General features: G+C 39.5%; 1 protein-coding gene across 2 annotated transcripts in view; it reads right to left on the bottom strand.

The window, feature by feature from the left end:
* The window catches only part of trim67 (tripartite motif containing 67), a 63,849-nt gene that overhangs the window by 11,517 nt on the left and 25,370 nt on the right, over nucleotides 1-26,962 (bottom strand). Inside the window, exons 4-7 of one of the 2 annotated variants that reach the window (XM_043680780.2) lie at nucleotides 16,259-16,369; nucleotides 11,740-11,893; nucleotides 9,334-9,491; nucleotides 4,549-4,687 (exon numbers count right to left, since the gene is read on the bottom strand). In XM_043680780.2, coding sequence (XP_043536715.2) covers nucleotides 4,549-4,687; nucleotides 9,334-9,491; nucleotides 11,740-11,893; nucleotides 16,259-16,369 — 562 coding nt within the window. The remainder of the gene's footprint in view (nucleotides 1-4,548; nucleotides 4,688-9,333; nucleotides 9,492-11,739; nucleotides 11,894-16,258; nucleotides 16,370-26,962) is intronic. The other variant, XM_043680790.2, reaches the window with a different exon arrangement.

Here is a 26,962-nt window from a genome sequence, read left to right as displayed (position 1 = left end):
GTGCTGGACAGGTCTGGAAGAAAGAATGTTCCATGATTCCTCAAAATGGAAGGCATAGTTAAATGTTATAGGGGTTCCCCTAGCATGATATTTTACTTGGAAGTGCACCTTAATAAAAAATGTTCAACGTTCAATGTTCAGCCTGGCAGAGGAGCATATCATTGGTGGATGATAACTAATTGGGCATCTGTTGAAGCAGAAATGGATAGCTTTCAGACCAGATCAGACATTGATGATGTAAAGGAGATGGTTAAGGTCAGGAAACTAAGAACTCAAAGTGACAGTTGTAGGAAAAAAAGGGGAGAAACAATTAAAAGCAATCAGCTCTGAGTCACTAACTAGTTGAAATGGTACTTATCTCTCTGCCACTTCAACAATTTCTAATCTTCTGTTTCCTTCCCATGTTTGACAGCAGCAAATGGAGATAAACAGTATTAACATTTAAGGTTAATGATCTATTATCAGAATTTTCTCTGTCCACAGATACTATCCGATCCATTGGAATACTTCCAGCCTTTCCTGTTTTTATTTCAGATTTCCAGATCAGCAGTATTTTGCATTTGTTTTCATTTCGTGGTGGGCATCCAATTGATGTTGTTTCAAATGTTTGCTTCAAACTGGATAAATGAGATAATTTGCCTCTAATTTCCAGATTTCTTTCACCTTCATAAGGTCCAGCTCCATTTGTTTTATTCCTTTCCTCAACATCTCAGCTTCCATTTTTGGGGACTGGCTACTGACTGCAAGCTTGCTAACCCCAAAAGTTGACCTTGTCTGCATTTTTACCCACCCACTCACTCTATTTCATTTTCCCAATGTTTTCAATACATCTGTTCTGACAATATTACTTTCTGTACCAGTCTTTCCAATATGTCCTCCTTTTACCTCATCTAAAGATTCCTCCTTACTAGTGTTGGAAGGTATTAGTGGAAAGGTCAATGATCTGAACCCATTAACTCCATTTCCCTCTCCACAGACACTGCTTGATGTGCTGTGCATTTCCAGCATTTTCTGATTTTATTTCAGATTTCCATCATCTATAGTATTTTGCTTTTGGATGTATCTTGACGTCCACAGTCTTGAGTACAAAGATAGTACGAAGAACATGGGTCAAATGTTACATACTGTGCGTTAGGAATAACTAGAAACTCACTGCCTTTTAACTCCATCAACACCAATTTTGGTACAGTTCTGACAGCCTTTTGAATCAGTGAATTTGATGCTGCAGCAAACTAATCACAGAATCAGAGTATTTTCAACATAAAAAGACTTCCTTTAGCCCATCATGTGCATGCCAATCATCAAGCATCTATATATTCTAATCACTTTTTCTAATATTTAGCCTGTAACCTTGTATGCAATGACATTTCAGGTGTTCATTTAAATAGTTCCTCAACGTCTTGAGGGTTCTCACCTCTACCAGTCTTTTAGACAGTGAGTTCCATATGCCCACAACCCTCTGGGTGAAAAAGATTTTCTTCAACTCCTCTCTAAACCTCCTGCTTCTTATCTTAAAACTGTTCCCCATGGTTATTGAACCCTCTACTAAGGGGAAAAGTTTCTCCCTACCTGCCCTATCTGTTCTCATAACTCCGAACATCTCAATCAGACATCTCCCAACATTCTCTGCTTTAAGGAAAACAAGTCTAGTCTATCTAGTCTCTCTTCATTGCTGAATTGCTCCATCTCAGGCACATTTGGTGAATCTCTTTTGCACTCTTCCTAGGGCAATCACATCCTTCCTATAGTGCGGCAACCAGAATAAAACAGGACTCCAGCTACAGCCTAACATTTATATATAATGCCATCATTGCTTCCTTGTTCTTTTAATGCCTTGAGGGCAAGTATCATATATTCCTCCTTAATCAACTTATCTGCCTGATATGCTGCCTTTAAGGATCTATGGACATGCACACCAAGATGGGTCCCTCCGATCTTCTCTACTTGCTAGGGTCCTACCACTTGACCTTGCTTTGTTAATTCTCCCAAAATGCATCACCTCACACTTTTCAGGATTAATCCATTTGTTACTTTTCAGCTCATTTGACCAGCATACCTATTCTGTCTTGTAGTCTAATGCTTTCGTTCGTGCAGTGTACCACACCACCAATTTTCATGCCATCTGTGAACTTACCCATCTGACCTCTTACATTTATATCTAGATCATTAATGCACACTACAAACAGCAAAGGATCCAGCATCAAACCCTGTGGTACACCACTGGTTACAGGCTTTGAGTCACAAAAACACCCTTCAACCTCACCCTCTGAATCCTATCACTGATTTAATTTGCCAAATTGCTCTGGATCCCATGACTCTTAGCTTCTTAATCAGTCCTCCATGCAACACCTTATCTAAAGCATTTGTGAAGTACATGTAGACTACATCAACTGTACTACCATGATCTACACACCTAGTCACCTCCTCAAATAATTCTATGAAATTTGACAGACATGATCTCTCCATTACAAAGCCCAGGCTGACTGTCCTTGATCAATTGTTACCTCACCAATTGGAGATTAATTCTGTCAGTTAGAATTCTTTCCAATACTTTCGCTACCAGATGTTAGACTCATTGGTTTATGGTTTCCTGCTTAATACTATCACCCTTCTTTAGCTGGCCTCCAGTCCTCTGGCACCTCTCCTGTGGCCAGAGAGGATTTGAAAATAATGTCAGAGACTCTGCAATCACCTCCCTTGCCTCTCATAACAGGCTGGGATGTAAGTTAATAAAATCACTCTCTAACCTCCTGGTGTTATAGTGATGTTTCACATTAGTTGAGACACCGGTGCTACTGGATTGTATAAAGAATCTTATAGATACAGAGACCAGTGATGCATTGGTCAAACTATCTGCTAGTTTTACTGCACCAGCTTAGCTAGAATGGACTTGTTTTCATATAAACCATTATAAATGTCAAAACTTTTACATCTATTATTTATGGACGTACATTGCTAACTACCCTATCATGGAGAATGGGACTGCTAATATCAAAAAGCATAGGGATAGGAACAGTGGTGGGGAGCCTGCTTCATAAATGATAAGTTAATGATGGAAAATATACAGGGCTCTTGTGATGCAGTGGTAGTGTCTCTATTTCTGAGTCAGGAGGTCTGGGTTCAAGTCCCACCTGCTTCAGAGGTCTGTCATAATAACTCTGAATAGGTTATTTTTTAAAAAAAGATAGAGAATATTTGATGTCTACCTTTTATATTTATCTTTGGAGTTTCAAAAGCAAAAGCATAAACTCTTCTTCTGATGGGAATTTTATAATCCTTTGGAACTGTAATATTCTCAGCATTCCCAAAGGCTAATGTAGGGCTCAGCCTCAGAGGTTCTTTGCAATCTAAATTTCTTCATTCAATTCCAATACTTTCAATTACCAAGTTCTGAATTTTCCATCACATTTTAAATTAAATGTCTATTTAATAGTATATATTTTATTTGCTTATCTAAAGACATGTAAATTATCTTAAATAAAAACATATAATTGCTCGAAAAGCTCAGAAGATCTTGCAGCATCTATGCAGAAAAAGCAGAGTTAACATTTCAGGTCCAGTGACCCTTCTTCAGTGAATATTTGTTCCAGCAATTTCTGATTTTGTTTCTGATTTGCAGCATCTGCAATTCTTTAGTTTTTTGTTTAGTAAGTTAGCTTATCGTAGAATAATTTGCTTTATCCTCCCTGCACCTGTTTTACATTATTAGATAGACTATCTCTTGCCAATATATGAACTTTTCAACTTATTGTTTATATATGACATGCCTGGAGATTGTACACATGAAAAAAATAATTAACACATGCACAAGTTGTGTATTAATGATGCCAAACCCTTATAGATTTGTAACTGTGTTAAAAATTGCATAATCTTCAAACTCTATTTTTTAAAAATGGTAAATGTGATTGGACTAGCACTTTGTATGAATCTGACTTTAATTTTAAAAACTGTCAGCTTAAGGTGAAGAACAAATGTTATTGTTTATTGATTTGCTAACTTATAGAGAGGAGACATTCTTTAGCCACCATATAATGATTTAATTGGGAAACATCTATGACAAAGTGTGTTTGGTACTAACTTCACACAGCAAATACTATGTGAAACTATGGGAGATAAAACCTGTTAGTTAGAATAATTGGATAGCTCCTCCAAAGTGCCAGCACAGGCACAATGTGGCCTTCTTTCGTGCTACTATATTCTATTTAAGATTTTTTTTTGTTTGATAAATTCAAATTGATTCCAATGACACTCACTCATACTTGAGCATAATAAACTTTTACTTCTTGCTTTCAATTGCTGTTAATTTTCAATTAATTAATTTTGACAGGCTACATCAAGTATATAGATGTAAGGGAGATGAAACAATATTAAGACTAGTAAAGCAAAATGTGAACCACGGTCTTTTTCTGACAAGATACATAACCAAGGGCTAAGATCTCCAGCAGAGTCACAATAACTCAGATAATAATGCTAATTCTAATGATACAAAACAGTTGCATCAAAGTTATTAACTTCGTAAAACTAAATTGGTATTTTGGTTTTCCTCACCCTCAGATGTCTGCAACACAACTGTTTTACTGTAAGGTCCAACACCTGCTGAGTTAAAGGCTTTTACTCTTGCATTGTAGACACTGTTGAACTGAAGTCCGTCTACTGTGCACACTGTTTCTTTGCCAACATACACCTCCTGAAATTCCAAGTAGAGTGGTTGTTAGTTAAGGGGAGAGAGCCGATGCATGGTCAGAACTACAGTATTTCTGGCTTTCCGCTTCTTTATGTAAAAAGTAGTACAGTCACACAAATCACAAGCACTAAATAATTTTAAAAATCATGTGACATAAGCCAATAAATTATTCTGCAATAAAAGCATCCATTCGTTGAGAGTATAGATATAACATTTGTTTGTGTTTAAATGGATATGTTCATCAGTTCTTATTGAGCATTAATATTGCAAACAATTTCGAGACAACATTTTTTGAAAAATTAGCCTGAAGCTGTCTTTCAACTTTTTCTTCAATTACAAATCAACTTCACGAAGTAAATTCATCTAGCCTAGCCTGAAATAAATTAAATGTAAACAATTAATATTTTTTAAAAATCCCTCCAGATCTCTCATTTGTGGTGACTTCCCGTATTGTTCTCTTTCAGACAGGATGACACAGTCATAGGAGATTCATTTACACCTGTTCTTAGGGACATACTTGAGACCAAAGAAATTGAGCCTTGGATTTCCTTTTAAGGAAGAGGCAAGGACTGTTCCCTGACATGCCTACTATAAGGAAGAAACCTTTCATTAAATCCAGGAGTAGGGGGATATATGTGGAGATAGGGAGTAAGCATCAAACTGTAGATCTGTGATGGTAGGAGCAGGAGCACTCCTGATGTCAATGGGAGGGAACAACATCCTCTGCTGCTGGTTAAGCCAGAAAGGGTAGTCTGAGAATGTTAAAAATCACAACATCAGTTTATAGCCCAACAGGTTTATTTGGAAGCACTAGCTTTCGGAGCGCTGCAACCACCTTCATCAGGTGGTTGTCTGAGAATGACAAATAGACACTCAATCTCGTTCTTCATGCATTTTGCAGAAGAATTTTGAAACAAACACAAGATTCTGATTTATTTATTTTGAATCATCAAATGATAAAACTTAGCAGCCATCTAGAAATAGCAAGCACCCACTAAGTGGCAGTACAAATCCTCACACCTAAACATTAGTATACATTGTGTCTGTTTTTGTTATGTATCTAGTTAGGTGTGTGTTGTCTCTTTGAGTGAATGGGTTGGGTGACCCAGAGGTGAGAGTTAAATGGGAAACTAAGAACAACTGTGGAGCTGAGAGGACACACAATAGAGTATTCCCTATTCAAGTTTACTCTCCGTCTACTTCATGTTCTACTTATGGCTCTTGTGAACTGCAAACACAACAACTGGCAACAAGAGTAGGGTGGCCCACACACTGTCTGTGAATGCCACTTTGTTTTTTGTCAGGAGGAAGGACATTGTCTGTGTTTCAAAAACAGCATGAGATTGTGCAGGTAACATCAAGGGAAGCAGTCACTAAGGGAGCTGGGCTGTGGGTGACGTCAGTGCACTGATACAGTCAAAGAGAAAGTAGCCAACGTGGAGACTGTTCACCAAGGGAACTCAACTGTGACCAGCTACTAGACTCGAATGGCGGGAAAAATTCCCACCAGCAGGAAAACAAAACGGTGGGCCAATTTGGAGCAATGGGACCATTGAAGAGTTAAAATGTTGGACATTGTACACCAAACATTTTGATGTGCCTTTATAGGTGAATAAGATGGTTGAAGACATAATTGTATTGGTTTTCTTGAGTACCATTAGGAACAAGATCTTCATGATTCCAAGGAGTCTGGTGCAACCAGAGAAACCCACAGAGAAGATATTCCAAGAGCTATGCAAAGTGCTGGAGAGTTATTTTCTACCATAGCCACTGAAGATGATGGAAAATTTCTGTTTTTATAAATTGTACAGCACGAAGGAGAATCGTTGCCCAATTTGTGCCCTTAAAGAGGTTAGCGGAACATTGCAAATTCAGAGGGTTACTTCAAGATACCTTGCAGGACCATTTGGCTTGTGTCACAAGACCATCCAACAGAAGCTACGGACAAGGACAGACCTGGATTCCAAGACAGCTTTAGAAATTGCTACCTCGATGGAGTTAGTTGTCAGCAACGTACAACGCCCAGGTGCATAAAACATCAGAAACTCAGCAGTGTGTGGTACCAACTATAGAATGCTGTTGATGTGGCAAGAGTGGCCACAAGGAGTCAACATGTTGGACTAGAGAAGCTCAATGCAGCAGGTGTAAGAGAGTGGGCAATATTGCCTGAAATTGCCACTAACAACTCAAGCAACAAAAGCGGTGTATCAAAGAGACAATTCAGAGGTCAAGGTAGATGCCCCCAATAAGGGAGCAGACAGGGAGACAGCCAGGTCTGTGGGAGAAGCAGAGTTTCATTTAAACATCTTGTTGGTACAGAGTGAAGTTTATTGTTTCTGGGTTCTTCCCAAATTAGATGGTAAGATAATATAAATGGAAGAGGGTATGGTTGTCCCTGATTCCTGAAGCAATATACAGGGAAAAGTTAAAAGCACTGCCATTGAAACCTGGCAAGTGGGTCAGGAGACTGGATCAGGGAGCCAGGGAGGCATTCTAGGACCAACTGTGGGGCTGAGACAATCATTCACTGTTCTAGTTTACTCTCCATCTACCTCGTACTCTAATTATGGTTCTAGTAAATCAAAAACACAAACACAATAGAGGGTTGGAATATAAAAGCAGTGATGTCCTACTGAGGCGCTATAAAGCTCTGGTTAGGCCCCACTTAGAATACCGTGTCCAGTTTTGGGCCCCACACCTCAGGAAGAACATACTGACACTGGAGTGTGTCCAGCAGAGATTCACATAGATGATCCCTGGAATGGTAGACCTAACATACAATGAACAGCTGAGAATCCAGGGATTGTATTCATTACAGTTTAGAAGGTTGAGGGGAGATCTAATAGAAACTTACAAGATAATGCATGGCTTAGAAAGGGTGAATGCTGGGAATTTGTTTCCATCAGGCGGGGAGACTAGGAGCTGTGGGCAAAGCCTTAGAATTAGAGGGGTCAATTTAAAACGGAAATGAGGAGACATTTCTTTAGCCAGAGAGTGGTGGGCCTGTGGAATTTATTGCCACTAAGTGCAGTGGAGGCCAGGACATTAAATGTCTTCAAGGCAGAGACTGATAAATTCTTAATCTCGCAAGGAATTAAGGGATACGGGGAGAGTGCAGGTAAGTGGCATTGAAATGCCCATCAGCCATGATTGAATGGCGGAGTGGACTCGATGGGCCAAATGGTCTTACTTCCACTCCTCGGTCTTATGGTCTTGCAACAATTTTATATGCAAGAAACAAAAGAATAGAGAATTTTATCCATAAACTTTTCTAGTGGTCAGTTATCAGTTAAATAAACCTGTTGGAATATAATCCGGCATTGTGTGATTTTTAACACAGTTAAATAAAGTACTTTCTGTAATTAATTATTTAATTATTAATTAATTAATTAATTAATTAATTAATTAATTGGACAGCAGCTGTTTTAAACTGGAAGTAAGCAAATTCAAATGTTTATGAGGGATAAATTATACATGTGATCCATGGTCTGGGAATCCAACACAATAATATGGATTTCAGTGAGATTTGCCTTATTTTAAGGGTTTATTTTCAGGTAATCTGTGTAATTACTAACAGTTGTTAGAGTTAATATGCTGATATCCATATTGAAAATTGACATCCACTGCAAGTATATTGATTTATCAGACAATGCTTGGAAAAGCTAAATTCCCATTCATTCATGGTCATTTTCAAATAGATGCAGCTCATCATCTGAAGTATTACGATCAAATTAACAGCATTACTCATAGAACTACAATCATTATAATATATTTTTTTCATAAAGAGGACAAAGATAATATTATGGTCATTAGGCCTTGTTTGTTCTGTTTTGTAGAACAGAACTAGAATCTACATCCTGTCATTTGGTCACATTAAGAATTTATCATGTGTGGAAGCAAAGTGGAAATCAGCCCAGGGAAAAAGTCTTAGCTAATAAAAACTTTGTATGTTCAGGCAATTAGAACTAAATGTTTAAAAATGTCTGAAGTTTATTGCTCTATTTTCTAAATGAAGCCCAGAGCTCAGTGAATCTATCAAATAGAGGAACATTTTCCTAGTGCACTGTTCTAGTAAACTCAAATGTATTTTTAAAGAGCTTATTTATAATTTCTAAACAGCAATCAGAGGAAATCCTCCCTTAGCAGTCAGCTGATCCAAACACACCAGCTAGATTCCAGACTCAATCACCAGCTCATGCTCTGACTTCAGCTGAGTGGTCTCCTTGAGTTAGGCACGGAGGGAGAAACAAAACAGACTCTCCCTAGCTATTCAGTGATTTTCCCATGATTGTAAATAGGATCAGGTGCAGATATGATGATTCTTTGAAGGAATAGCCTGTTGGCATTCTTTCTGTAAAGATTCACGAATGAATGATGAATGATGAATTATTACCGAACAACACAACAGTACATTTCTCCATGCATCCATACTCCAACAAGTAGTATCCTTCAGGAGACGAAAGAAGGGAAAATTGGTAAGCAAAAATAAAATCTGCAGTTTGTTTTATATATCATTATAAAAGGACAAGTTTGCTCATTTTCAAAGAAAACACTGCTCAAATATAACATTCATTGATGGCAAGTCTGAAAATCAAGTTGACCTTCACAGATGTAAAATATCATTACAAAGTGAAAGATGAAATTTTTACCTGAAAGTGCCCACCATTTCCATCATCAAGTTCTAGTATGTAGCCTTCGATCTGAGTCTGGTTGAGTGGAGGTGCCTTCCATGCAAGTGTGGCAATGTTGTTATTAGTACAACATTTCTCCAGTTGTAGTATTGGTGCAGGTGGCACTGCAGAAGGAACTAAGCATATCTCAGTCTAACTCTGTCTTTGCACAATAACATTAATAAACCTGCAATTAGTTCCCAATTCCACAAAATCTATATTTTAGAATATGGAGATTTGAAATTACATCAAGCAAATTAATGTAGTTCAATGAATTTACACTCAGTTTCAACTTTACCTTTATACTAAGATAATCAGTTTGTAACAGCAACATTCCACAAACAGTACTGAAATTCACAACAGATTAATTTGTCTAATTGTAGTGCTTGCAGAATGAATACTAAGCAAGGGCACTCGCTCAGCTCCAAAAATGCAGTGTTTCCTCGATCCTGTCTCCAAAACAAGCTACTGACAGATTGATACAACATTTCCAGTAAATGGTCTACCAAGAGATACTTACATCATTTATTCAAGCATAGAAAGTATAGGCATAGATTAAAAAAGGGAAGATTCAGGAATCCTAAAAAAAATGTAAATATTACTAGATATTAAACATTTAAAATCCTGCAGTTTACCAGCAAATATCTGTACAATTTTGGCTGGTTCCAAGAATGGTCTGCAACAAAACGGGCTTGTGGAATTACTGGAGCCAAGCAGAATCACAACTCTCAGGTCTCATTAATAGCCAAGCTGGCTGGAGAACAAACAACAGTGACTGAGTACCTGACTAGTCGAAGTATTAGTCATTGAATCTGCCACATTAAGGTAGTTTGTCTTCAATTTACCATCACAGGTCACATTATTATGGAGTTGAAGTAACCTGAAAGAGTCATTTCCGAGGTGGACAGGCAAGTCAGGCCATAAGCAAGAATGTGAAGCGCCAATCTGAATTTGAAAATGGCACAGACTAGTCCATGTCTTGCACATTTGGCTCTGCAAATAAGTGTTATTTCACCAAAAAAAAGTATCAAACATAGTGTCAATCAGCAAAAAGGGACTGAATTTAGACCACAGCACAAAAGGATCAACTAGAACATTGCACATGGCTACCAACAGTTTCAGAGAGAACTTATTAAAATTAAAAATTGCTCACATGAATGTCCTGAAATAGAATTATCTTGATGGCTTACAAAAGCTATAGTTCACAACTGTTAGAACTGTCAATAGGTCCCTGATAATAGAGAAGGCCTCCTGTGACCTTATCTGCCACTCCAACATACCGCTTTCCTTCGCTACAGTCAGTCTAAATTGGGCACAAATATCTCAGGCACATAGTTTTAAAAGACTGCCAGTATTTGGCAGTACAATATTCAGTTCATTACAATCATCTCTAGTGTTTCATCAGTGCAGGAAACCCACCTCACCTCAAAACTCCACTGGAGTAGGCTTGAAGCACGTAGCCAAGTGAAGGGGGATGCAGGAGTAACTGCTTCAAACAGACAAGACGAGATTCCTCACTTCGCCTGTCTAGAAACAGCAAATGCTATCACCTAAATGGTCTCAAGGGATGCCTGAGACCTAATGGAATGAGGCAACAGGGTAATACATATACTAATGAAGGGTTAGTTGATGTGAATGTGATGTGTAAATACAGAGAGCTAGCAATCAGTGAGGTATGAGTATTATGGAGTGTGGTTAACTGCAATAAAGCTCTCTCTAAAAAGATGGACTTGGACTCTGTTAGAAACAAAAGCTAACTTATTGTGCATAACAGCAAAAACATCGTTGGCAGCCCAATGGCTTTAGATGGTCATTCAGGGAGGACCAGAAAACTGAGAAGAGAGACATGTTATCATCTCTGTTACCTAATTACAATACTATGTGAATGATTCTGTCTTTATCTGGATTTGACCTCATTATTCAGTCATGTACAAAAGTGGACATGAAGCATGTAAATAGAGATGTACCAATTCTCCACTTTGAAATGTGTGTAGAGAAATAACAGCCCTTCTTTGTCCTGTGTTGTATCACGACCAAAATATCACAGTATTTCTTATCCTTCACATTCTGAATAATTCCAAACATTTTACATAGAGTACTAGGGAAATGATGCTTCCATTTTTGTTTTGCAATTATCTCCAAGTTGAGTCTGCTTGATACCACTATTACAGCTCATATGATGACTACAGGAACCATCAAAATCCAACTTTATCTTTAATACAAACAGTTTGTAAGCAGTTCTGATAACACAAGCCTTGTATGGGATAACAGAATGGCTTGCAAATCTAAGTGTATCGTGTCAAGTTCTTGGCATAAACTAAAATACCCCTTGCAAAAGTCAATCTAAAGCCATATTGTATTATTGCTTCACACATCATTACTTACTTTTCATTTGAATAAAATCAAGTTGGTGAATTGACTGCAGTAATGGGCCATTGTCGAGAGTCAGGTCAAATTCAGGATTTATTTTGGCTTCTAAAGCTCCTTTAACCCACTGCTCCTGAGACACTTGAACACGCTTGATTAAAGCATCTGAAATCTAGAACAACATTTAACATAATGCACGTCAACTTTTAAAGGTTTTTTATTCAAATTTATTTCAGATAAATGCTAAGAGATGGAATTGATATAGGATGGAGCAATTTATTTACAGTAATAATTAAGAACATTATTTATAAACAAAATATTGCTAATATTTGGGGATGATCTTTCCAAACCTACAGTGTCAAAAATCTCATAACACTAGGTTGATCACTAACACCTGATGAAGGAACAGCGCTCCAAAAGCTAATGTTTTCAAATGAATCCATTGGACTATAATCTGGCATCGTGTGACTTTTGACCTTGTCCAACCCAGTCCACCCAAATCAAATCTACATATAATTTAGAATCATGGAATTTAGTTGCTTGGTAAAATGGGAGACATCACTGAAGCATTTCATCTTACACTTCTCAGGTCAAACACAAGATTACCAAATTTCAAATTATCTTAATTTATACAGCAAAACAAAGTTTCAATCAATTTCCCAACTATCTTTTCACAGATACTCAATTCTAGAAAAAAAATCATCTCTATGTCAACTATTTAATTAATTGATTCTTCGCAGTTTAATTTTCCTTCTTTAGAGGAAATTTGATGATTCTTTTCTGATCCTTGCATGAACCTTTCACAGTTCTGGTGGCCTAACATTTCTTAGTTCTCACAACTTGAAAACTTCTACACAACCTTTCCTGGCTTAGGTGCCGCATGAAGGGTCAGTGTGGACTTGTTAGGCCGAAGGGCCTGTTTCCACACTGTGGGGGATTCTTTGAAGTGTGGAATTAATTTTAAATCTTTCATTTGAAATGGAGTCATAGAGTCATACATCACAGAAACAGACCCTTCAGTCCAATCAGTCCATGCCAACCATAATCTCAAACTAAACTAGTCCCACCTGTCTGCTCCTGGCCCATATCCCTCCAAATGTTTCCTATTCATATACTTACCAAATGTCTTTCAAATGTTGAAACCACGTTCACCACTTCCTCAGGAATTTCATTCCACACATGAACTGTGTAAAAAAATTGCCCCTATATCTTTTTAAAATCTCTCTCCACTCACCTTAAATCTTCCCACATGATACATTTGAAACTGGGAATGCATCAAATGGTTAGCAGGTAAGTGAAGGTTACAAGCTTTCATTGCAAGAGCATTTACATCACAGAAGAAGGCCTTAAACTTTGGATGATGATATAGAATAAGCAATATCAAGTTGACTACCCATAACAGACTGTACTCAATTTTGTTTCTTCCTGTGACTTAAATGAAAAGCAAAATTGACATGGTACATACAGTTGGCAGCTAATTTTATATAATTGGTTCCACACCATCGCTCAAAGTTAAAATGATAGCCATCTCCCTATGCCAGCTTATTGGTGGGAAATGCAAAATAAACCCTGCTGCCTTCTATTATTTCCTCCTCAGCTTTAATTTTATTTTCAAAGCGATCTGAGGCAAATAATCATCTCCTGATTCTCCAAAGCCTGACAGCCATCTACAAGGTATAAGTCAAGGCCATGAGTTGGAATACTCTCCACTTACTTGAGGGTTGCACAATGGCTCAGTAGTTAGCACTGCTGCCTCACAATACCAAGGACCTGGGTTCAACCCTCTGGCAAGTATCTGTGTGGAGTTGGCACATTCCCCTGTGTCTATGTGGGTTTCCTCCTGGTGCTCTAGTTTCCTTCCACAGTCTAAATATTAGGTTTAGGTAGACTGGCCATGCTAAACTGTCTATGGTGTCCAGGGATGTACAGGCTAGATGGATTAACCATGGGAAATGCAGGATTACAAGGATAGGGTTAGAAGAGGGGTCTGGGTGGGGTGTTTTTCAGAGAGTCATTGTGGACTTGATGGGCTGAATGGCCTGATTCCACACTAAAGGGATTCTATGATTCTATGAGTGCACCAGGACAATGTATCCAACTTGACTGGCACCTCATCCACCACATCCCACATTCACTCTCTCCACAGGGACAGCACTGTGCACCATCTACAAGACGCACTGTGGTAGCTGACCAGAGTTCCTTCAACAACACCTTCCAAACCAGGGATCTCTACCACCTGGAAGGACGAGGCCAGCAGATACATGGCAACAGCACCACTTATGGTCCCCATGCAAGCCTCTCACCATCCCAATTTGGAGTGACACTGCCACTCTTTCATTATCACTGGGTCAAAGTCCTCAAACTCACTTGATAACAGCACTGTGAGTATACCTCCCACCATGAACAGCAAGAACTCACTGCTGTCTTCTCAAGGGCAATTCGGGAGGGCAATAAATGTTGGCCTTGTTAGTGACATCCATATTTCATGAACAAACAAAAAAGTGAAAAGGTTTCTAGGTTCAACCACACTCTGTGGATAATATTCTAATAAGTCACCTCATAGATAAATTTTCCTATCTTATTTCTTTCTTTCAGTGACAATTTAAAATTAATTTACATTTAAATGATTATATTTCATCATCACTGTGTGCCTTTAATATTCGAGAACAAAGCACCCAAAACTGGATAGATATCCTATGCCCCAACCAATGACTAATATAAATAAATCATTATTTCTTTATAATTGCACTGTATGTGCCTGTTTACAAAACTCATTCACTGCAAAACAATGCTGTTTCTCCTATCTGACCGAAACAAAGAATTAGTATTTCAAGTCATGTCCAAATAATTCTCTCTCTTGAGCTGTGTCATGTCATGTTTCTTCAACAAATGTTGCAAATAGATTGAGTATTAAGATAAAGTGCTAATTTATTAGAAGTGATCAAGTGAAGAAACACTGAATGAATAAATCTACAAGATTGTGCTCCATCTTATTGCTTTCTGATGTGCTCTATCTTATTGTTTTCCAATGAGAAGGTTACTTTGAGATTGCTGCCTCAGAGAAATAGATGGGACTCATTCTGGTCTACGTTTCTGTGTTCCCATGTGTAAACTTGAAATACAAATGTAATAACTGAAGTGGAAGTAGACCATTTGGCCCATTGAGGCTGCACCATCATTCGATAAAATCATGGTTGATCCAATTGTGGCTTCAACTCTACTTTTCTGCTTATTCCCTATACCCTTTGACCGCTTTGTCAGCCAAGAATCTAATAGCCTTAAAAATATTCAATGAGCCTGCACTACCACTCTCTAAAGAGAGTTCCACAAATTCACAACCCTCTGAGAGAAACAAATATTTCATCATCTCTGTCTTAAGTAGAAGATGCATATTTTAAAAACTCCTCCCTGGTTCTAGTCTTTCCCCCAACAGGAACGATCCTCAGCATCCTCAGCAGGCTTTCAGGATATGTTTCAAGAAGATCATTCTTCTGAACCCTAATGGATACAGGCCCATTTTGTCCAACCTATCTTTACAACAAAACTCTCATCCCAAGAATCAGTTAAGTGAATTGTTTCCAGTGCATTTATGTCATGTCTTAAATGAGGAGACCAAAACTGTTCACAGTACTCTAGATATGATCCTCTCAATACCCTGTACAACTATAGCAAAACATTTGTACTTCACAGAGTCATACAGTCATACTTCACAGAAACAGACACTTCGGTCCAACCATAATCCCAAATTAAACTAGTCCCATCTGCCTGTATTTGACCCATTTCCCTCCAAACATTTCTTATTAATTTACTTATCTAAATGCTTTTTAAAAGTTGTAACTGTACCTGCATTCACCACTTACTCTGAAGGTAATTCCATGTTTGAAACACTCTCTGTGTATAAAAAAGTCCTTCCTGTCTTTTTTAAATCTTTTTTCTCTCACCTTAAAAATATTCCCCTAGTCTTGAAATCCCCCACCCAAGAGAAAAGACACCTATCGTTCACTTATCTATACTCTTCACCATTTTATAAACCTCTATAAGGCCACCCCTCATCTTCCTACACTCCAGTGAAAAAAGTCCCAGCCTATCCAGCCTCTCCTTATAATTGAAATGCTCCATTCCTGGCAACATTAATATTCCATTTCAAGAAATAACAATATTCCATTAACCTTACTACTCACTTGCTTCACCTGCATAGTAACTATTTGAGATTTACATACAGGAATATTCAGATCCCTCTGTGTGCTTCAATCTCTTTTTGTTTAAATAACATACTATTCTACTCATCCTTTCACACTTTCCAACAACATACTCCATCTGCCAAACAATCGCCTATGCACCTAACCTAACTATATCGCTCTTCAGAATCCTTGTGTCCTTTGCACCACCTGCTTCCCAACTATCTTTATGTCACTGAATAAATTCTCAAATTAATGGTCATTTTCTCTTGTCAACACATTTCTGAAAGGTAATTTCACTCAAATATTCATTGCAGAAATTTTTATTATATAACTGTAATAAGATGCACACTACAAACCTGTAGAAATCCGCTGGGATCATTATCTTTTAATACTTCTAGGCAATACTCCATGAGACCTGTTGTCTGGCGAAGTTTCAATGTGCAGTGGCTTATCTGCTCACGAACAACCTGAAAAGTCCATGTAGAATGTTTATATTAAAACTGAACATATATAAAGTACAAAGAGAAATTTACATCATTTAGTTTGCATGTTCTCTTAAAATGAGTCTTGTGCGTACAGATTCTCAGTTTTTACTTGAAAGTGAAAGAATAAAGATCTTATATGCAAGCAACAAAACAGGATTTGCTCAAAAAACTCAGCAGGTCTGGCAGCATCTGTAGGAAGGAAGCAAAGTTAACATTTTGAGTCCAGTGATTCTTCATTAGTGTTCTTGCCACAGATGCTGCTAGACTTGCCAAGAATTTCTCCAGGGATTTGTACTTTTTGTTTTAGATTTCCAGCATCCAGTTCTTCGTTTTATCTTATGTATAGACATTTAGTATTCACTCAAGGCTATGGGAAAATCGTTGTGCATTAATTAAACTATTCTGTGGAGAACCAAGGGTACAGCTTCTACATAATGCTGCTATAGATTATGTAATACTCATCTGGTAAAGCAATAAATACATCATTTCATATGGAAAAGATACATGCTTCTTTGTCTTGTTTCCCCTTCTGGCAAACATACAATTACATGAAACAAGCGAAATGGTAAAGAAGTGACTATGTTATCACATGAGAGATCCAGAGGTCTGGACTAAGTGGTCAAGTCTCACCCCTGCAGCAATGTAATTTTAATTTGTTTTTAAGAATGTGGAGTATAGAGCTGGTATCAGCAAAAGTGATCATGGATCTACCAGGTTGTTATAAAAACCAATTAGATGTAATGAAACACAGTGGCCCACATTTTCAGCACAAAATCACAAGTACTGCCACTTAAAATAGTACTTCCCATTTTTGTGGAGGAGGGAGTGGAGCCAGGCTGACTTTTGCACAAGTATTTAACAGAGGCAGCTGACCACTTAAGTCACTAGCTGCCTCCAATGAGGTAAGATTTAGTATCCCTGTAGCATGGAGCCCAGAGTGTGCATTTGGATCAGCTAAGAGTATGTCTGCCCTTTGTAGATTTTTTAGGATAACCAGGAGATAGATAGCCCTTCAGAGAGAATTGGCACCCCTATGGATATGGTACCTGGCTGTCTTTGGTGGCAGTGGTAACACCGGCAGGGGTGTGCGTGTGGTAGCTGTACATGATGGAAGGGGTCAGGTATCCTTTGGTATTGTTAATAGTAGCGACAACAATGCCTGAGTAGTGATTGTAATGAGGTCAGCTAGGTGGACATCATAGAATATGAGTTCTCTGATTGGGGGCTGTTAATCTGTTCTAATCAGGGAGCCCTGGCTGACAGATAAAAAGAGAAACGTTTGACTTCCTGTCACTCTGAGAGCTGGATAGTGTCAGGGGCATTTGATGTATAATCGAGGGTGACTTTGAGTTATTTCAGTGGTGATAAGAGTAAAGCATGGTCCTGAAGAAATTTGCTCGCAACAGTTCTTTTTGAGTTACAGTAAGCATTTCTGGCATCATACCATTATTTGGGAAGCTTGATTTGTTTAATCCTGCCATTGAAGATGGGCCCAGTATATGGAAAGAATGTATTTTTTTTCTGGCAAATGACATTAAAGCAGATGTAAAGCAATGAGTAATTCTCCTGTCAGCTTGTGGACCTACAGTTTTCTCAGGTACCAAATATTAAAACCTTTCATGAGTTGATGGATTTAGTTAAGGAATATTACAACTCCAAGTCGTCTCTAATTCTGAGATGCTATCAATTTTACTCAGCAATTTGAGAAATAGGGGAATCTGTATAGGGATTTTTGACTAGGTTATGATGACTGGCAGAGGCATGTGACTTTGATTTAACCCTTAATGAAATGCTAAGAGACCATTTGGTATGTGCTATTAATGATGTAACCTTGCAAAAGCAGCTACTAGTTGAAGCCCAGTTGCACTTCAAACAGCAACTACAACTGGCTTTATTATTGGAAAATGTGGCAAATGGAGCATTTGAGTTGCAGGATTTTCTGATGGAAGTGGGCACCCTCGCCAGTCCAACTGAGCTTGTAGAACATCACTTCAGTGAAGGAAATTGCATAGCCTCATACAGAACATATCCTGAATAGAGGCACTCTAGGTCAGTCCATAGGAAAACCCCAAAATAATGCCAAGCCTTGGCCAATCAGTTAAAATTTTCTTCAGGATCCAGGCTGGCAAGCATTGCAATTGTGGACTCGAGACACCTAAATTGAGTAAGAGAACTCATAGGTCGGTTTCCAGGAGAGTGCACACCCTGGAAAGTCACCAACAGCTGGTTTGGAACAGTTAAATTGTTTGGCAAAATCCAAATCATAACAAAAGTAAACATCTGGTTAAATGGTCATCTGGTTCTAATGGAGGTCAATTTTCTTTTTGCTTTAATATAATATATTTTTATTAAGAAAAAATAGATTTTTAAATATCACAACAAATACAAAACAATGCAATTCAAAACAGTACAAAAATAGTACAAAACTAAACACAAATAATAAAAATAATTTCTCAACCCACCCTCCTATACAAATGTATAAACATATATAGAGAAGTATAAAATTTAAAAAAAACTTAACTAGCTATTTAACTAACTAAATAAATACCTAACAACACACAAATAAATAGTAATAACTCAGCCCAGCCAAACAAAACACTCATACATTCACAGTTCCTCCTCCCTGGATATTGGACTCATGAAACACAATCGTTATGGCTATATAAAAGCCCTTGTTAGTGTGGCAGATAAATCTGTTGAAAGAGGGTCCCCACTAACCCAATCACTTACGTAGGTCAAAAGCGAGCTAAATTGGTAATTTTTAATGTCCGGAAGGTCTACTCCCCCCAATCTGTGAGGAACTGAAGTTTGGCTAATTTAATGAGAGGCCATTTACGGTGCCAGATAAAGGAGCTGAACCAACTGTTCAGTCTCCTGAGTGTTTGTTTATTGAAAATCAGGGGGAGCATCCGTATAGGGTATAGCAAACGAGGGAGAATATTCATCTTAATAAGCACTATCCGACCCAGCCATGAGACTGGAAGTGCCTCCCATCTTTGGACATCTTGTTTAATGTTTTCAAGTAATTGAGTAAAATTGGCTTTGAACAGCCAGTCCAGAAGTGGAGTAATGAATATGCCCAAATACACAAAACCCGCCTGTGACCAACTAAATGGGAAGCTATAGTCACTCTCAAGAGCCAACTCTTTCGTAAGACCACCCATAGGCATAGTCTCTGATTTTGCAAAGTTAATCTTAACCCCTAGAAAAAGTGTCAAACGTGTGAATGCATTGTATCAGGCAAAGCACTGAAACTGCTGGATTTGTCAAGAAAATTAGAACATCATCTGCATACAGCGAGATCTTATGTAATTTTGACCCCACTTCTGGAGCTGATATATTGAGATCCCCACGAATGGCCTCTGCCAATGGTTCAATCACCAACGTAAAAAGTAATGGTGAAAGGGGACAGCTCTGCCGGCTGCCCCTAGAAATATTAAAATTGCTTGATCGTACCCCATTGGTAATGACCGCCGCGAGAGGTACACTGGGGAGAACTTTTATCCATCTTATGAAAACTTCGTCCAGACCAAACCGATCTAGAGTATAGAAAAGCTACGGCCACTCAACGTCTGTCCCTCCTCACAATTCTCAGACTGATATAACTTAGAGTAGAATCTCTGGAACGCCACATTAATCTTTTTAGAATCACATGTTAGGTTCCCAGACCCTTCCCTAATTGCTGTAATGGTTTGTGGGGCACTTCTCTTTCTGGCAAGGTATGCTAAGTATTTGCCTGGCTTGTCACCATGCTCGTATAACCTTTGCTTTGCAAAAGCCTGCTCCTTCTTTGCCGTCTGCGTGAGCATGGAATTTAGTGTAGACTGCAGTGCCATAATCCTCTGTAGTTTGACCAATGAGGGTCTGTCAAAATAGGCCTTCTCGGCTGCCTTCAACCATGCTTCAAGGAGGCATTGCTGCTCACCCTTCTGCCGCTTCCCACTGGTGAAATATGAAATACCTAACCCTCTGGCATAACCTTTGGCAAAGAACAGATGAGCTATCAACCGAGCCTATGTTGATGTCTAGGAATGCCCGAAATTCCCGAGAGAAATACTCCACAAACTTGCTGTCCATTTGAATAAAGGGGTCCATTCACCAGTACCTTGAATCCACTGTAACATCCTTAGTCTTAACCATGAGGTACCCTGGAGCATGATCAGAGATGGCAATATTACCAATCATACAGGATGCCACCAGATCCAGGGTTACCGCAGGGGTCAGAAAAAAAAATCAATCCTCGTGTGACATCTATGCGGATTGGAGAAAAACGTGTAATCCCTTCCTGTGGGGTGGAGACACCTCCAGACGTCCACCAACCCTAATTCCCCACACAGACCCAATAACTGTTTAGTTTGTGCAGAGGGTATCGAGGGACCTTTAGGCAACCTGTCTACTGTGGGGTCCATGAGGCAGTTAGAATCTCCCCCTATAATGATGTGCCGAGACTTGAGACTTATCAGTTTAGAAAAAGCATCTACCAAGAATTTAAGAGGATGAGCTGGGGGACAATAAACATTTAAAATACCATATCTTACCCCATTTATCAAGGCTTTAAGAATTACAAACCTCCTATATGTGTCCTTAACACATTCCAACAATTTAAATGAGAGACTTTTCCTTACCAATAAAGCCACTCCCCTACTTCTGGTATTAAATGATGAAAAATAAACTTGTTCAAAGCCATTCTGCTGTAATTTCAGATGCTCCTTGCCATCCAAATGTGTCTCCTGTAACAAAGCAATATCCACCTTCTCCTTTCTAAGACTCAAGAGTACCTTTTTCCTCTTAATTGGTGAGTGACTTCCCTTGATTTTCCAGGTACACCATTTAATCAAATCATTAGCCATAATCTTCTGCAATTACATTTAAATTCCAGAGATGAGGAACCCGAACCACAAATTGCTGAGCCTTAGTGTCGCATGGTCCACCAAATATAAAAACTACATAAACTAAAACCACTACATTTAACAAACATAAGAAATTATTAAAATAAAAAACAACAAAAACCAGAAAACAAACCAACATATAAAGCGCCAATAGCGCTGAGTAGGGGAACTCACCCCCTGCCCGGAGGGGGCAACTACCCATCCCGAACTGCCCATAAATGGGCATCTAACCATTTCAACCACCTTCACTTCTCCCAGCTAGAGCCGCATCGCAAGCACAAGCTAAAAAGAATAAACACCCCATAGAATATCAATATGAATTTTAAAAATTCTTTTATAAAAAAATGGGCGAATAAATACCCCACCCATCCTTTGGTAAGTCCTAACTTAGAAATTTAAAATGTACATCTTAACCACCGCCAGACATAGTTTGAACCAAATTATTATCAATAGAGGAAAAAAAGGCGAAAAACAAAGCTCCAACCGGATTTCCTCCATTTCTTTTACAGAATGATAAACACATACCCAAGCAACAATATTTATACATACTACAATTGTTTAAATTAGGTTAGTTTGTCCACAAAGTCTCTTGCCTTCTCCGATGTGTCAAAGAGATGCATGGATCCATCTAAGGTGATCCAAAGCACTGCTGCATATCTCAGGGAGTACTGAATCCCAAGCTCCTTCAGTCTTCTCTTGACACCATCATACAATTTTCGTTTCTGGATCACCGCCGCTGAAAAGGCCTGAAAAAACATGATCTTAGACCCCTCGTAAATTAGGGCTTTTGGATCCTTCCCCTGGAGTCTGGAAGCTTCCATGACTCTCTCCTTATCCCAGTAATGATGGAATCGCACCAGGAAAGGACAAGGGCTTTGACCCAGACCTGACCTCTGCGCTGAGACCCGGTGAGCCCTCTCTAACTTCAATCCTCTCATGCCAGTCTCCAAGTCAAGGAATTTCGGAAGCCAATCTTCAACAAATTCCGCAGGCCGCTCACCTTCCTTACCCTCAGGCAGACCAATGATCCGAATGATTTTTCTCCTGCCCCTGTTTTCTAAATCATCCACTTGGTCACGCAAATTACGAACCTGCATCTTCAGGGCTTGGATCTTTTCCTTGAATGAACTGGCATCAGCTTCCACCACTGTTACCCTGTGCTCCACCTCATCCGTCCTCTTCTCCAGGTCTCCCAGCTGCTGCTCCTGCTTCTGCATCATGAGAAAGACTGAAGCCAGCTTCTCTTCAATCTGTTTCTCCAACATCTCGCGAGATTTCGAGAGCTGGTTCACCAGGTTCTGGAGAGTAATCGGCTCCGAGGCTGCTGCAGGGTGAGCTGCATGCCCAGCCTCAGATGCTCCTCCTCCCTTTTTAGGCATTTCTGGACACCTGAAAATACAGGTAAGTCAATTTTTAAATGTTTCTTGGGGCTCCACAATCTTTCCAACGTCCCAAGAAATCCTGATGACCTGGGTTGGGCAGGTTAAAGGACCGTCCGGCTCCTGCTGCGATGCGAAGCTCTGCAGTGTGATCTTCTCAAATTGCCGCCATCTTGGTTCTCCCGGAGGTCAATATAGACATAGCCATTAGAGTGTTTGCAGAACCAGTCTTTAACAAATTTCACTATGAACTCTAACCCTTACGTTTGCACAAGACCTTGGCTAGACTAAGAACTGATACTGGGAACCTTTACAGATTAAGGGTAAAAGTTTGGTTTGTGTCTCTTATGAAAAGCAGCTGGTTCATTTACCATCAATTGTAATGAAAGGCTCAGGCTCTAGCCTGATGGGGCAAAATTGATTGAGAAAGTTTCACCAGATTGGCTCAACATTTTTCAATTAGAAAATGGCTGCTTGGATGAAGTTCTAAATGAATACCCAGAGATTTTTCAGGAAGGTCGAGGGATTATCAAGGGAGTCAAGGCCATCTTGCATATTGACCAGAAAGTAATTCCACAATTCTGCAAGGCATGCCCAGTGCAATTTGCCTTATGGACAAAAGTAGTGCCTGGAAAGCGAAGAAATCATCAAACCAATCCAGTTTGCAAAATGGGCAGCACAAGTCATATCGATTGTGAAGTCTGACATGTTCAGTTCACCTTTGTGGGGACATTAAACAAATGGTAAATTGCTTTTTTCAGCTGGATAAATATCCAATCCCTTGGCTAAAAAAGTTTATATGCAAATCTGGCAGGAGGGCTGCCCCTCATGAAGCTGGACATGAGCCATCCATACTTGCAATTGCAGTTAGATGAAGATTCCCAAACATATGCTACAATTAATACCCATAAGGATTTGTACCAATATATCAGACTACCATTTGGGATCTCATCTGCCTGTGCAAATTTTCAGCAGACGATGGAGAACATTTTATATGTTGTAACCTAGGTTGCTATTTATTTGTAGATGCTTCTCCCAGGCGGCCTCATGCTTTAAAAGGGAAAAATGTGTGCTCCAGGCATCCCAAGTGTCCTACTTGAGCTACAGAGTCGACAAGGCCAAATTACACCCGTTGGAAGATAAAGTGAGGATGATAAAAAGTGCCCCCACGTCTATTACAGACCTTAGATTTTTCATTGGGCTGGTGAATTATTATGGAAAGGTCATACATAATCTGGTCTCCTTCCTGGCACCTTTGCATCATCTCTTAAAAAAAGTGTCAGGCTTGGCCTCGCATAGCCAAGCAGTAGCTTTCAGAGAAACGAAAGCCTCAAAAGGTGTTGGCCCAATACAATCTCAAGTGAGATCTGCTATTGATTGGCGATACCTCCCTGTAAGATATAGGGGTAGTATTAGCTCATAGATGGCGCAATGGAGAGGAATGCCCAAGAGCAAATGCATTCAGGACTTTGGCTAATACAGGATACAAAAACAGCCAGAGAAAGAAGGAAAGTTTTGCAGTCATATTTGGGTCAAGAAGTTCCATTAATACCTCAGGACATAAAGTTATAATAATAATGGACCACAAACCCTTACCAGGTCTAATTAAAGAGGAAAAGGCTGTGCTGCCTATAGTTTCAGGCCAAATTCAGCAATGAACTTGAATATTAAATACTATGATTACAAGTTGGAATATCATCAGGGTGCCAAGTAGCAAATACAGATGCATTGAGCTGCTTCCCACTGCCCTATCACTGGTGGTAAGGCCACTGGAAGAACCCACAATGGTTTTTAATTTTCTGGACACACTGAGTCACAGCTGACAAAATCAGACTTTAGAAGCAGAAAGATCCAGTCCTGGCAAAACTGAAACAGCTGGTGTTGATAGGGGAAATCAAAGGCCCATCACAACCATAACTGAAACCTTTATGGACCCAGAGAGACCAGATCACAGTAGAGGATGGCATGTTTTTACAGGGAGTAAGAGTTATTGTCCCATGGAAAGGTTGCCACCAGATAATATGCTGAACTCCAGCAAGGTCAGCAAGAAGTTACATCTGGTGGCCAGGATTGTATGCAGACATAACCATGTGATAGGGCAGTGCCCAGAGTGCCAACAAGGACAAAAATTACCAGCAGCATCTCACATTCATGGGAATGGCCAGGGAAACCCTGGACTTGGTTACGCAGGTCCTTTCAGAGGATCAAAATTCTTAGTCATTGTGGATGCCCACTCAAAGTGACTGGATGTGCATAGAGTACATTCGTCAAACACGAGGGCGATATCAGAAAAACTGTGTGCATCTTTTGCAATACATGGATTTCTGGAAGTATTGGTCACAGATAATGGGCCATCATTTACCAGCAGGGAATTAGAGTATTTCTGAAAGTCGAATCACACTTAGCATATAAGGACAGCTCCATACCTTGCATTGTCCAATGGTCTGGCAGAAAGGGCAGTCCAAAGTTTGAAGGCAGGCTTAAATAAAGAGCTTATAGTTTCACTTGATACCAAACTGTCCCAGTTACTACTTGATTACAGGACCACCCCTCATACAACTACAGGGATAGCTCCAGCAGAGTTTGCTAATGGGAAGAAGATTCTGCACCAGGTGAAATTTGATCTTTCCGGACTTGGTGGTGGAGCGAGGTTGAAACGGCATCGGGAACGCCAGTGCTGTACACAAGACTCCGCTAAGCCAGAGAGGCAGTTTACTTCAGGGGACGAAGTTTGATGTACGAATCACAGCAACAGTTGTGCATGGGTAAGAGACATAGTCGAATGTAGATCAGGTCCGTGATGTATAAAGTTCAATCAGGTGCAACAGTCCTGAACAAGGATGTGCACCGCAAATTGGGAGGGAGCAAAACAGGCTCGGCATCGCAGAACAATCGGAAAGATTGTTGGAGCCCATGGGTGCTCCCCCTCCTGTCAAGCATTGAAGAGACCTCAAAATCTGAGATGGACATTGCGAATGTCGCCACCTCAATGTCTTTGCCACCTGAAGAAGAGAATGAATTTCTTTCGAGACGCTCCGGACACAAGAGGTGAGCCACTATACACTACACGCTGCCCATATCCGAGGCAGGGCTGAAGGAACCAGATCCAGTGCTAAAACGCCACAGGAAGAGCTTTTTCTTTTACTCATTTGTGGGACGTGAGATCACTGGCTGGCTAGTCATAGGGTCATGTTCCTATTTACCCTTGAGAAGGTGGTGGTGAGTTGCCTTCTTGAACCTCTGTAGTCCAACTCCTGTGGGTTGACCCACAATACCATTCGGGAGAGAATTCCAGGATTCCAAAAAAATTCCAAGACTACAAAATAAACTGGCCTATATCCTTGGACTCAGAGACGGAAGAATGTAGTGATCGTAACAAGGTGAGCCAGGTGGACCTCATAGAATATGATTTCCCTGATTGGCGCTGTTAATCTGGTCCAATCAGAGAGCCTGGCTGACAGATAAAAAGAGTGTCAGAACACACACAACATGGGTGCTGGGGAAAAAATAAGCACTACCGCAGTTAGGTGGTAGTGTGGGGTTTAAAAAAAAGAAAAAAAAGAAAAAAATGAAAAGACTGTCAGAGGTTCTGCTCACTCTGAGAGCTGGCTCTGAGGAAGCTCGATCAGTGTCAAGAACTCTCCATGTATAAAGAAAGGGTGACTTGGTGACGGGATACCAATCTTTGTAGAGTTATTTCAGTGGCAACAAGAGAAAAGCATGCTCTGAAGAAATTAATTCATAATAGTCATCTTTAAGGTAAGCATTTCTAGCATCATGCTTTTATTTGGGTAGCTTGACTCATTCAATCCTGCCATTGAAAACTGGACCCAGTAGACAGAAAGAATGCATTTTTTGGGGGGCAAATGAGACTGGGGCAGATGAAAAGCAACATTCTGTTCACTCTGAAGGAGCTGGGTCAGTGTCAAAAACCTTTCACGTGCAAATAGAGAGTGACTTGGTGATGGGACACAAGCCTCTGTGGAGTTATTTTAGTTTAAAAGGTGCATATAGCCCTTTGAACTGTAAAGCTGTGAAAGAAGTTTCAAAACATTCAAGATCAATTAAGATATGTCAAAGTGTCAAACCTGTCAAGACCGTCAAGTCTCAGAGCTGTTAAGAGCTCTCCAAAGCTGTCAAAATGTGTCCTTATGACTGAGAGTGCTTTTCTTTGTGGAGAATAGTCTACAGTATAGAATGTTAAGTGTTAGAACTTTTTTTTCTTCTTGTGTTATAGGCACTAGTGGATACAAAATGAGATAGCATGATGGGGGAAGGGAGAATATGTAGAATTATGAATTGAAATG

This window comes from Chiloscyllium plagiosum, unplaced genomic scaffold (assembly GCF_037043375.1).
Source record: "Chiloscyllium plagiosum isolate Xiang-an unplaced genomic scaffold, Cpla_swu_hap1 HiC_scaffold_3, whole genome shotgun sequence".
Classification (NCBI taxonomy): Eukaryota; Metazoa; Chordata; class Chondrichthyes; order Orectolobiformes; family Hemiscylliidae; genus Chiloscyllium; species Chiloscyllium plagiosum.
Note: the sequence above shows the minus strand (reverse complement) of the source record. Positions and strands in the feature narration are given on the sequence as shown.